At 41.5% G+C, this 13906-nt stretch overlaps 1 protein-coding gene across 5 annotated transcripts in view; it reads left to right on the forward strand.

Annotated features, from left to right (window-relative positions):
* The window catches only part of TRDMT1 (tRNA aspartic acid methyltransferase 1), an 80983-nt gene that overhangs the window by 14940 nt on the left and 52137 nt on the right, over positions 1-13906 (forward strand). Inside the window, exon 1 of one of the 5 annotated variants that reach the window (XM_027776243.1) lies at positions 12045-13760. The exons of 2 other annotated variants lie outside the window; for them this stretch is intronic. In XM_027776243.1, coding sequence (XP_027632044.1) covers positions 13697-13760 — 64 coding nt within the window. In that variant the 5' untranslated portion in view covers positions 12045-13696. Of the gene's footprint in view, positions 1-12044; positions 13761-13906 lie in introns of those variants that run through there. 2 more of the 5 variants (XM_014592072.2, XM_027776240.1) reach the window with 2 other exon arrangements.

A 13906-nucleotide genomic window follows, 5' to 3' on the forward strand; every position in this document is an offset into this window, starting at 1 on the left:
CACACAGGATTGTTGTCAGAATAAAGTTAGATTAAAATATCAAAATGCCATTTTTTAAAAGCCAACCATTACCAATTACCATTTTTAGATATTATTATTGTGATCGTTGTTATTTTATGTCTGGGTTAAGGCAGCTTCATGGCTGTTGACATAATGACATCATCCAGGAGCTTGGACTAAATTTGTACATCAGCAGATTTTCTGATGACAAAAAATAGCTCTGTTTACTTTTCTGCCAGTTCTCCTTCAGTGGAATGTTTCAATTTTCTCATGAAATGGGGGAGATCACATTTGTTTTATTAAAGAGAGCAAGTCTGATATTTTGATCCTTTGAACTGGGAGATTACACTTCATTCATTCTTTCTGGGAAAGACAAGGGACCATGGAGTCCAGCTACCCAGTTACATTCCCAGCTTGTCTACATGCTAGTGGTGCAATCTTGGGAGAGCCTCATTTACGTGAAAAGTAGGAGTGATGGGAACCAGCAGTTAGCATAATGGCTATGTCGCTGGACTCCCACGTAGTCAACCACGGTTCATGTCCCGGACCCGGTGGCTTAACATTCATGCCGGGCGCGTGTGTGTGCGTGCCCAAGATCCCGAGAGGAGAATGGAGGAGAAGGGATTGTGCCGTGACTATCCCCCCGGGGGGTGATTTCTCGCTTTCTGTCTCTCTGTCTCTCTCTGTCTGTCTGGCGGGTGCATGCGCCCTATAGTGAAAAACCTCTCCAAAAAAAAAAAAAAAGATTAGGAGTGATAATAATGGAGGGTTATTATCATATTACTATGATATTCAAATTACTATGAAGATGAAATGAGAAATGTACAGAAGATACATAGTGGAGTGTCTGGCATGGAAGAAGCACTCAAAACTGTGGACTGTTGTTATTATGAAACTACATCATGAAAACGAGGACAAGGACTTGCGTCTGAAAGTCAAGGGCAAGAGAGAACAAGAAGACAAGGGGCAGTTAGGCAATGGCTCAGGCTAGGTGGTAGTGCACAGAAAATGCAAATAGACCCACACGGGAAGATCCTGGCCCTCCCTGTGCACACCAGGTACAAGTGTGTGTGCCTATGAGCCAGGCTGGCTGAGGCTGGGGGCATGAAGGCTCTGCTGAGGGTGTTTGCTTCTCTGTCTCTGTCTCTGTCATAGAAGAAATGAATGAATACATTTAAAAAAGAAAAAAAATGCCTTATTATTTTTTAAATGAAAATTAGTTCCCTTGTTTTTTTTGGACACTCTTACTAAAATCAATTTTCTGGGGACTAGTAGATGGCATAATGGTTACGTAGCTGAACTCCCACACTAGTCAACCGCGGTTTAAGTCCCGGACCCAGTAGCTTAAAACACATTCTGGACATGTGTGTGCGTGTGCCTGAAATCCCACGAGGAGAGTGGAAGGGAAGGGGTTATGGTGTGGCCATCCCCTCATGGGGGGTGATATCTTGCTTTCTGTCTCTCTTTATCTCCGGTGAGCATATGTGCCATAAAAAGAAAAAAAAAATCAATTATCTGACAGTTTCTAATAGAAAGAGTAATCATAGTCATCTGTAATGTCCACATCCATGTAGTATCCACACGTCAGTCTTGCTTTACAGTGAACACATCTTTCCTCCCCTTGCCTGGGTGTGCTGAAGGGGCAGGCCAGGGAAGTACGGGATTCTTCCCACTGAGGTGCATCTCCTCCATTTTCTTGTATCTTGCAACTAAGGTTTCTTGCTGCTCTAGGGTTGGAGTTCATGGAAGGTGCAGGATGAGATAGGAAGGATTTTACTTGACAGGCATTCTTAGTGATGCAAAAGTCTCTCAAAAAAAAAAAAAAAGGAAGAAAGAAAGAAAGAAAGAAAGAAAGAAAGAAAGAAAGAAAGAAAGAAAGAAAGAAAGACCTTGCCGTGATTTGTGCGTGCATGCCCAAAATCCCAGGAGGAAAATGGACGAAAAGGGATTGCAGCATGGCCATTGCCCCTGGGGGATGATTTCTCACTTTCTCTCTCTCTGTGTCTTTCTCTGGTGAGTGCACACACCCTATAGCCAAAACAAAACAAAACAAAACACAAAAACAAAAACAACAACAACAACAACAAAAAGCCAAACAAAACAAAACAAAACAAAACCCTCTAATAAATGTATATGGGGACCAGCAGGTAGTGGCATGGTGGTTAAGGCACTGGACACTCCCATATAACCAACCACGGTTCTAGTGCTGGACCTGGTGGCTTGCTTTCTTATTTTCTCTCTCTCTCTGTGTCTCTTTGGTCAAAATAAAATAAATGAATGAATAAAAATGCAATAAATAATTCTTTTAAAAAGTATGTGTAATAAGATCTAAACTTTGGTAAAATATAATTAGTGTAGGTATTAGAAGGAGAAATGTCAAAATGTTAGCCATGGTTACCTTTTGTACATTTCTTTTTCTTTTTCTTTTTTTGCAAGAGGGCACATGTGCTCACCAGAGATGGACAGGGAGAGAGAGAAAGTGAGAAATCATACCACCACCACCCCTCCAGAGGGTATGGCCATGCTGCAATCCCTTTTCCTCCAGTCTCCTCTTGGGATTTTGGGCATGCATGCCCGTGCACTCAGCATGTTTTTCAAGTTTTTCTGGGGACTATTGGCCCAGTGGGCCATGTGGGACTCAGTGCTTTAACCTCCATACCACCTGCTGGCCCTGTAGCTTTTTAAAAATGTATTTTCAAATTTTCTAAATTATGCATAATTGGCATAAATATTTTATTATTAGCAAAAAAAAGAGAGAAAGAATGGTCAGATTGGATTGAGCTTCCAATATTCTGGGCTTCACTAATGTGCATTCAGCCTCTTTCGCTGTAGGTGTTAAAATAATAAAGTCCAAATAGTAATGTCTCATCCCTACACAGGCTGAGTAATACAATAAAACTGAAATATAAAGTTTTTGGATTTTAAAACTATGAACTTTGCAAGGCTATATAAATAACACTCTTCATTGCATTCTTCTTTCACCCTTTTCTAGGATTTAGTCCTAAAACAAAAGGGCTGAAAAAAGACAGGACATAAGAATTCCTGACATTCTTTCCTAACCAGAATCATTTTTAACTCCTAATGTGAAATTATTCCTTAAAATGATATTACTTCCATTTTGTTTATTATTTAATGCCTTCACACATTTAAAAAAAAAGGGTGTTATCTTCCAATTTTCCTTCTTTTAAATATGTGATTGTATGATTTGTAAAAATTTAAAAAAAATCTGTTAGCCTGGAAATATTGATTTATGTGACATTGAGTAAATCATGTGAAGTTCTCTATTTTTTGATAAAAACTGAATATTAAAAAAGAAAAATTGATACATCAGCTAAAATGGTTTAGTGAGAATTTGAAACATTTCTAAAGATCTTTGAAACTTCTAGGTCTATGTCATTTTATTACTGATGTGATCCTGTTAGTAAAATGTATTTTTGCCATCTATCGAAGTGCCATCTGTTTTAGTCAGTTAGGATTCTCCTAGTGAATAAGCAGAGCAAAGATTTCTTTGGGGAATCTCTGTATTTTAACTTAGCAGTAATTACTTTAAATGAAAATAAAACACACATAGTTTTGTTCTGTGGGGATAAATTAAACTCCATAAAATAAGAATGGCTGGCCTCTGGTGTATTCCAAGTATGAGGCAAAGCTTGGAGAACTAGGTGTGTGTTGTAGTGTGCTCACATGAGTGACTTTGAAAGCCACTAGGGTATATATGAACAATTTAAAAGAAATACTATTCTTTTTCTTAGAAAATGGACATATATATATATATATATATTACCATATATATGTATATGGATACATATATATATACATATATATTACCATATATATGTGTGTGTGTGTGTATATATATATATATATATATATATATATATATTACCATGGTACTGTTATATATAGTAATGGTTGTACCAAAGACTGTTAATTACATTTTACTTATTTCTCTCTCTGTAGGATTATATGAGAATGTTTCTAGGTGATACTGTTATATATCTAAACTAGTACCTAACTAGCAGAGTAAATGAAAATCCTTTGTATTATTTTTCTCTGGGGTTTAGTCAGTTCTGATGACTAGTAATTTAAACAAAAGACTGAAAAAGAGGAGGATGGTGTTTTATGGAGCATGTGTATATTTCTTTTTCCTGGAATTGTTGGATCTGGTGACCTTGAGCAGTTCTGAATGCTCAGGTAATTACTTACTGGAGAGAAGGGACAAATGAATAACAGCTCTCAAGGGCACTAATTATGTGTCCTGTATTCCCAGCGTGGGTCATGTTTTCCCATCTGAAAGTAATGAATGTTCTAACAGAAAACAATGAGGGAAGACATCTTGTTAGGTAATGGTCAAACTAATCTCTTGGTAGTATACCTTTTTTGAAGACATATAGGAAAATAATTCTGTTGTTAGAAAAAAGGATTATACTTACGTTATGACAAAGTTGTTCACAAATGTGTCTGTTTCTAGGCACATTTCTTTCTCTCACACATACACACAATTTTTTTTAAAATTTTTATTTTATTATGTTTTTTTAGAGATTTTTGCTATAGGGCGTGTGCGCTCGCCAGACAGACAGAGACAGAGAGACTGAAAGTGAGAAATCTCCCCAGGGGGGATGGCCACGCCACAATCCCTTCTCCTCCATTCTCCTCTTGGGATCTTGGGCACGCACGCACACGCGCCTGGCGTGAGTTTAAGCCACCGGGTCCAGGACTCTAACCGTGGTTGATTACGTGGGAGTCCAGTGACATAGCCATTACGCCAACTGCTGGTCCCCACACAATTTATTTTTTAGAGAGAGATTTTCACTATAGGGCACATGCACTTGCCAGAGAGACAGAGAGAGATAGAGAGACAAAAAGCAATAAATCACCTCCTCTACCCGGGGGGGATGGCCATGCAGAAATCCCCTCTCTTCCATTCTTCTCTTGGGATTTTGGGCATGTATGCACATGTGCTTAGCATGAGTCTGAAGCCATCAGGTTCAGGACTCAAACTGTAGTCAACCATGTGGGAGTCCAGTGACGTAATCATGCTATCTGCTGGTCTCACAATCTTAATCAATAATTAAATGCAAGCCCAGGAGGCACAGGAAGTAGGGATGCTGCTGGAAGCAATATGGGAAGGTTCTGGGTTTGCATCCTGGTCTAGCTGAACACATTGGGGTGTGCATGGATGTGATCCTGGCTGGGGAAGGATGGCAGCATAAAGACCCTGTCAAGTGTTCAAGGGTTTATGTCTGTCTCTCATGAATGACACAGACAAACTTAAAAAAAAAAATTGAATACAGACAGCTATCTTGTTATTAAATAATATAGGTGAAGAAAGGGAGTATTACAGGTAGATTCACATTAATCCATCTAATTCTTTTTTAATTATTTTTATTTAACTTTATTGTTATTACTATTATTATTTTTCAGCTTGATCAGACAGAGAGAGAGAGAGAGAAAGTGAGAGAGCAAGCTGCCAGGTCCAGGACTTGAACCACGGTTGGCCATGTGGGAATCCAGTGCCTTTAACCATCACGCCACCTGCTGGTCCCCATTAATCCATCTAATTCTAAGGACTATGTTCCTTGTACTATATCACGCTGTCTTTGCAGGAGTGATTGGGTGCAGAATCTATTATAAATATTAATACTTAGTCAATGAGATTGTTCCTCTTTTGTGAAGTAATGCTAATCTTTTTTTTAATTTTTAAAATTTTTAATTTACTTTCATTTGTTATTATTGTTTATTATTATTTTTAATTTAACCAAAGAGATAGAGAGAGAGAAGGGGAAAATGAGAAAGCAAGCCTCCAGGTCTGGGATTCAAACTACAGTCTGCCATGTGAGAGTCCAGCACCTTAACTACTATGCCACCTGCTACTTCCTCTCCCCCTGTTATTTTTAGAGAGAGCTTTATTATTTTATTTAATTTTAATTTTATTTTATTTTATTTTATTTTATTTTGCTATAGGGTGTGTGTGCTCGCCGGCAAGACAGAGAGAGACAGAAAGTGAGAAATCATCCCCAGTGGGGATGGCCATGCTTCAATCCCTTCTCCATATTCTCCTCTTGGGATTTTGGACACACACGCACACATGCCCAGCATGAGTTTTGAGCTGTCGGGTCTGGGACTCAAACTACGGTTGACTACATTGGAGTCCAGCGACATAAACATTATGCCATATGCTGGTCCCAATGCTAACCCTTTTTGTCTGGCCTTTATAACCTGCATTGCCATATGGGTTTGGGAATTTTTTTTTTTTTTCCCCAGAGAATAGAGGCACTCATCAGAGTGGAGAGACGGGGGGGGGGGGGGGGACCCGCCCGCGGGAGGGGGGGGGCCACCCCCGATGGACTGTGGTCACTGCAATCCTCTTTCCTCCATTCTTACTTTCTATCCAATTTTGGGCACATGTGCACATGCACCTGATTTGTCTTTCAAGCCATGAGGAATAGGATTCAAACTGGATCAGCCACGTGGGATCCAGCTCTCTATGTGTAGTGTTTAAGCACCGCTGCACTGCGGGGCCAGCCCTCAGTTCAGGTTTGCTTCATAGAACTTAAACGTTGCCCTCGATTAGGCCTCAGGTCAGCCCATTCTCAGGAAGCAACACAGTCTGGCTCCCATGGTGGTGTTAGTTTGGCTGTCTTGCTTTACCTCTGGTGCAGGGCCAGGTGAGCCTGCTTAGGATCTTTTGTACTGTGTTCTGGTGGAGCCAGCCCTAAAAAGTCCTCTGGATGTTCCTGAGCCAGAATCCCCTGTTCTTCATCCAACTATGGGAACAGGCAAGATATGTAAGCTTTCTAGATCTCCATGTTTTCATCTCCAAAACTGAGGGTGGATGAAATCAGGGGTTTATAATCCATGTCCTGTGGGGTCACTTAGAGGCCACAATATGAGTTGGTGCGAGTGGAGGAGGTGATCTGGCATTGTTCTGGGCCCACTACCACTGTGCTACAACACCAGAATAGCTGTGTGTGTGTGTGTGTACCTGCCCTACCTCTTCATTTTTTTTTTTAATTTTTGGGGTATTTTTGTTATAGGGTGCATGTGCTCACCAGAGAGAGATAGAGAGCCAGAAAGTGAGGAATCACTCTGTAGGGGTGATAGCCATGCCACAGTTCCTCCATTCTCTTCTTGGGATTTTGGGCACACACACACACACAGCCAGCGTGAATTTTAAGTTGCTGGGTCTGGAACTTGAACTGTGGTTGACTATGTGGGAGTCCAGCGATGTAACCATTATGTCGTCTGCTGGTCCTGACCATTTTTCTCTGTCCTGGTTTTAGGTGAGATTTTTTTTTTTTTAAGAGGTTTTCGCTATAGGGTGTGTGCGCTCACCAGACAGACAGAGAGAGACATAGAGACAGAAAGTGAGAAATCACCCCCCAGGGGGGATGGTCACGCCACAATCCCTTCTCCTCTCGGGATCTTGGGCACGCATGCACACGCGCCCAGCATGAGTTCTAAGCCACCGGGTCTGGGACGCGAACCGCGGTCAACTATGTGGGAGTCCAGTGACATAGCCATTATGCTAACTGCTCGTTCCCTTTTTTTTTTTTTGAACAAAAGGTTCTATTTCTAAAAATAGTTTGAAAAACACTGGGCAAATAGTTCTTTGAGTTTCAACTTTCTGTGAGCTTATGAAAACAGTTTTCAAGAGAGAATTCCATTACCCTTAATTTAACTACAACATAATCTTTAAAATTTGTAACAGGAGACTTTTAATTTAGGAATTTCAGAAATAACCTCAAGCAAGGGACCAGCAGTTAGTGTAATGACTATGAAGTTTACTTTCCATCTGTTCTTTTTTCTTGAAAGTTTATCACATCTCTGATGGAACACATCTGCTATTTCCTGTGTCTTTTCCTTTGTGACAGTCTATCAATACTGTGACTACACATTAGGCAAAGAGGAACAGTGTTTTGCTACAATGTTTGCTTCTATATTATTTCCTTTCTCTTGCATATTTCTGGAGTCCTTACTTACTTTATTTATTTGTTTTAAGGTTCTTGCCATAAGACATGTGCACTCATCAGAGAGACAGTGAGGCAGACAGTGAGAAATCACCTTCTGTGGGGCGTGGTGGGGGGAATGGCCATGCCACAATCTCTTCTTCTCCATTTTCCTCCTTGGATTTTGGGCATGCATGCAGTCACCAGTGTGATTTTCAAGCTGCCAGGTCCTGGACTTGAGCACCTTGATCATTATGCCACTTGCTGGTCTGGGAACACTTATTTTATTTTTTTGGAGAGGTTTTTGCTATAGGGTATGTGCACTTGCCAGAAAGACCGAGAGAGACAGAGAGACAGAAAGGGAGAAATCACGCCCCAGAGGAGATGGCCATGCCACAGTTCCTTCTCCTCCATTCTCCTCTCAGAATCTTGGGCACTCATGCACACGCGCTTGGCGTAAGTTTAAGCCACTGTGTCCAGGATTCGAACCGCAGTCAATTATTTGGGAGTCCAGCAACATAGCCATTATGCCAACTGCTGGTCCCCTGGGAGCACTTATTTTAAATCAGTGTTCAATATGCGATAACTAAGCAGTTGGTGTACATTTCAGTACTGTTTCTTTTTCGTTTTCCCTTTAGAGAGATTTTTGCGTATGCTTGCTGGAGACATAAAGTGACAGAAAGCAAGAAATCACCCCCCAGGAGGGATGGTCATGCTGCAATCCCTTCTCCACCATTCTCTTCTCTGGATCTTGGGCACACATGCCCAGCATGGGTTTTCAGTCTCCGAGTCTAGGATGCAAACCACGGTTGACCACGTGGGAGTCCAGTGACATAACTATTATGCCTTCTGCTGGTCCCTCAATACTGTTCCTTTATTTATGGATTACTCACAAAGGTTGAGACTTTGAGAGACCATCATTGAAGAGAATCTTTGCCCAGTGAAACCTTCTGTGATGATTAAAATATCTGGTATCTGTGCTGAGCATTAACTAGAGTCATCAGGCACTTGTGGCTGAACACTTAAAATATGCCTAGTTGTGGGGACCAGCAGTTGGTGTAATGTCTATGTCGCTGAACTCTCTCAGGTAGCCGACCGTGGTTCAAGTCCCAGACTTGGTGGCTTAAACTCACGCCGGGCATGTGTGCATGCGTGCCCAAGATCCTGAGCAGAGAATGGAGGAGAAGGGATTGCTCTGTGGCCATCTCCCCGGGGGGTGATTTCTTGCTTTCTGTCTCTCTGTCTCTCTGTTTGTCTGGTGAGTGCATGTGTCTTACAGCAAAAACCTTTCCAAAAAAAAATTAAGAAAGAAATATGCCTAGTGTGAATGACAAATTAAAATTGTGATGTTAAGTTAATTTAAATTTAACTTACCTGATGTGGCTAGTAGCTGCCCTACTGGACACACAGCTGTAGAGAATCGATGAAATTAGTAAAATAGTCCCATGCTTTGGGAATAGAAGGTAACTATTTTTCTTAAATTTATTTATTCATCGATTTATTTATTCATTTATTTATTTATAATTTGCCCAGTGAGAGAAAGAGAGAGAAGGAATGTGAGAAAACAAGCTGCCAGGTATGAGACTTGAACTGTGGTTGACCATGTGCGAGTCTGACATCCTAACCACCACGCCACCTGCCGGCCCACTTTTTTTTTTCTTGACTATTGGCACTTTTATGATCTGAAATGGATCACACATTTTTTCACTTTTTAACATTTTTAATTAAAAATGTATTCAGTGCCTGACACATGAGAGTCAATAAATGACTAAATGCTATTAAAAGATTCCCCTCCTTCCCATGTTGGTCTCCCCAACACATGCATCCTGGCTAAGATCGCTTAAAATTGCTCCCTGAAGATTGCCAGACTCATAGACCCACCTCCAGAGCTATCCAAATCTTTTTGGGAGTTAATAGTGAAGGGGTACGTCTTTTTTTTTATGAGGATTTCTGTCTCTTCTTTGACTTCCCGTTCTTCTGTGCCTGAGGCTTCCTGACTTCCAGTCTTTGCTCCACCTTGGTCTGGGATCATGCTCCTCCTGAAGGCCCCCTGTAAATCTGAGCTCCCCTAGAGCCTTTAGATGTTGTGGCCATCTGGACCACTCTACAGTATGCTGATCTGGCCATGTTCAGGACCCAGTGTTCATTCATGGCTCACCCACTGGAGCATGATTTACATGAAGGGTCTGAATCATGCCATATGACACAGTGGGAGGCATTGAGAATGTATCTCTTGGAAGATGTCATTATATAGATACTATTTAATAAACGTACATTTATTGGTATATTGTTAGACACTAAGCTTAGCACTCCCAATCCTCATAGTAACCACATGTCCTATTATTTACATATTTTAGAAGCATGCTTGGCCTCAGACAGGCTGAGTGACTTGTCCTAAGTCACGTAAGTAGGAAGTGGCAGACCTGTGGTTTCTATCTGTATTCTGACTCTCAAGCTTGTATTCTTCACCACCACCCAATTCGCTGTAGGAATTAGGGGGAAGGGGAGTTTTTAAAAATCAGTGCAGTGAGAAAATCCAAAAGGAGTTGGATTTTAAGTGATTATAAAGGAGGAAAGCACAGAGGATGGCAGGCACACGTAGAGAGAGCAAGCCCCTGACTGGTCTCTCCTTTATAATGACCAGCTCGCATGAGAACTAACACACACCTTCTCAGGAGAGCAGGAACTCACTAGGTCTTGCAAGAGATCATTATTCACAAAACTGATGCCTCCATGGCGCCATCACCATGAACCAATCCCCGCCCACTAGGCCTTACCCTAGGACACGATGAAGTACAGTTTCACTTCATTCCCTTACAATACAGTCAACACAGTCAAGCCCAACACGTGACTTTCTGGGGGACAGATTCAAACCGTAGCAGTTGGTTATTAATGATTAATGCAATGACAGAGAGGAAGAACATTTCTGATGTCAAGTTATGCAATGAGACTTTCGATTGATTGTGCGATTACTATTTTAATACAACCCTTAATATTCTGTCTCAATTATTTCATGCGTGCTTTCACATGCATATTTATTTTCCAGGTGTTAATATGTTTTTTTGTTTTGAAATGCATTTTCTGTGTTCTAAAAGAAAATATTGAATATACCAAAGTTGCTATTTCTATTTTCAAAAAATATGGAGTTTCTATAATTAGAATATAAGCACTAACAGACATAGCACTAGAAATAACTTTATGGGAAACCGTGGGGCTAGAAAACATTTTTTTCTCTCATATGTACATTCAGGATTTGCTTTGGGAAAAAGTAATCAATATATATTTTCTTTCTGTTTTATCCTCTTCCTCTTCAGCTATTCCCTGTTGTGACATCAATACTCAGTCCCCTTAAATCATATGATCTGTGCATGGAAGACACTGCATAACATCTCTAGAAGCTTCCATGGAGATAGATGTAAATGATGATTATGGAGAAAGTTTTCATGAGAGAGCAAACAATATATAAAGACATGGCACACGTGAGGTGAAAATTGGGCTAGAAAGAACCAAAAGGATTTAAGGACAGGAATAGGTGGATCTGTATTTCAGAAGATGAGGGAAGACTGAAGAATTAAGTCAGAATATCTGGCCTGGGAGTCTGGAAAGAAGGTTCCACATGAAATATCGGTTTGGGAGAAGGCTAGATTTCCAGGCAAGATGAAGAGCACCAGCAAGGAGCATAAACAGAGTAGAGAGGTATGTTTAGGGAATACTGAACAGTTTCATTTATTAGCAGAGTTCAAGCAGAGAAGAAAACAAAGGTTAGGAAGAAAAGTAAGCTTGGGCTATATTGTGAAGACCCTTAAATATGTATCAGGGTGAGTAGTTTGTTATCAGCCTGGGTGGGGATAGGGTTTTAGCCCCTTCCTTTCAGCAGGTGGGTATTTTTAATAACTCTGCCACATGTATACCTTGTCTGTCCCCTACAGGATAAGCTCCTTGGCCATATTTATTTTGATTTATTAAAACAAATGCTGAACAAATTCTAGATTTTAAAAACATATTGTCGATTGTATATAAATCACTGTGAATATATTGTTCTTTTTGTATTTTATGCATTGATATTTATTGATGGTACTAAAATTATGTAATAAATATTTAAACAGTTTGTTTCATGTATTATGTATGTTCGTATACTTATCATTTCCATAAGTTGAATTGGTTTAAGAGTACATTTGCTAAAAGTAGCAAAAATGATCTTTTTAGGGATTTTAATTTGAACAGGTAAGTAACATGATCAAATTGGGGTTCATTCTTCTTCCACATAGTAATTCAGCCACTGAACCTTGGAACTGTAAGGCCGTCAGCAACCATCTCCCCCTCTTCCTTTCTCTTTACTTATGGATGAGGAAGCCAGGCTCATTTCAGAGTCACACAGCCAGGTACTTGCAATGGCGAGGCTAGAACTCTGTTCTCTGGTATCTTTCTAGCATACGCCCCTTCTTATCTGAAATAAGCGATGAATAAAAACCAAATTGGGGGAGGGGGACAGCCACAGCACAGTCATTAAGCACTGTGCAGAGGAAGCCTACTCCCACATGGCCCACCATCATTCAAGTCCTGCTTCTTCCAAGTGCTCACTAGCCCACATGCCCAAGATCCTCAGGGTATGAACGAAGCAAAAATGATTGTGGTGAGACCAGACCTAGCTGGAGGGGGGCTTTCTTTTTCTCTCTCAAGCCTTCTGGCATACAAAAAAAACCCAAAAAACAAAAAACCACAAACTAAATAAAAACCCAAAATACTTAAAGGCCCATGTACATTTACAGTTTAAAAAGTTAATCCCATACACACTGAATGATGTTATATAATTTTGATACAATACTTATGCTTTTGTTAACAGCATTACATTAGCAGGCGTGCTAAATTTATAACAAAATAGTTATTGTTATCATAAGTGGTACCCCAAATTTCCCCCTCCCCAAAATTAACCAGAGGCTGTATTGGGAACAAACAGAAGGACACTTTTCACAATGAGAACATTTCCTTTCCCGCATATGGGTCCCTTATCTTAGTTTATAATCAAGCCTTGAACAATTTGGTTGCCGGACCATCAAGGTCTTCATGCTGGGAGGCCCACGAATAATCTTACATTCACAACATATCCTCTGTGAGAGCATTTCCCACGTTAAAATATAATTAGCTCCACTAATAAGTACTGCAAGCATTGTTGTATCATTAGCACGCACCCGGGGCCCTGTTGCACGTGCATTCCGTCTGTATGTGTGATTCTGAGACCTCCCCTGAGGACATTTTCTTCATCACTCCAGCATAAGCACGCCACCACGCACATGCTCCAGTCTAGTCCGAACAATGTTTGAACGCTTCGGTTTCCCAATGGCCGGAAAAGCAGCCTGCCTGAAAAATGACAATTTCGGGGCGCTAACCAGTGTTAGTTCACTTTGAAGAGAAGGCAATTTTCACCTCTGTACTGTGCTTCGGGTTTCTTTTCTACTCAAGCTCACTGAAAACACCAAAGAAAGAAGATGAAGGGTAAACCAGGCAATAGAGAGGCCGCTATTGACTTGGGAGGCCTTACTGTTCTGTACCCCCCACCGCCTCACCCGCTGGCCCTTGTCAGCCCCAGGCCCAGGCTGCAGGGGATGAACTCTTGACTCCAGAGCAGCAGGATAAGGGGGAACTGAAAAGCCGCGGAACCAGAGGCGGAAGGAGCGGCGCTGGCGGAGGGAGGAGGAGTGTGGGACCGGCAGGCCTAGCTCCTGGGTGGCGGTGGCGGCGGCGTGGCGATGGAGCCCCTGCGTGTCCTGGAGTTGTACAGCGGCATAGGCGGCATGCATCACGCGCTCCGAGGTGAAAGCGGTCGGAAAGTCTCCCCGCCCATCCTCCTTTATTCGCTCGCGGGGTCTGGTCGCTACCCTGGCGCCTGGGAATGGAGGAGTGGCGAGACGCTAGGGGCGGGGGCGGGGGGGGGGGAAACCGGGGGGTGGCCCGGGAAA

The sequence above is a fragment of the Tupaia chinensis genome, unplaced genomic scaffold (assembly GCF_000334495.1).
Source record: "Tupaia chinensis unplaced genomic scaffold, TupChi_1.0 Scaffold000647_1, whole genome shotgun sequence".
In the NCBI taxonomy this organism is placed as follows: Eukaryota; Metazoa; Chordata; class Mammalia; order Scandentia; family Tupaiidae; genus Tupaia; species Tupaia belangeri.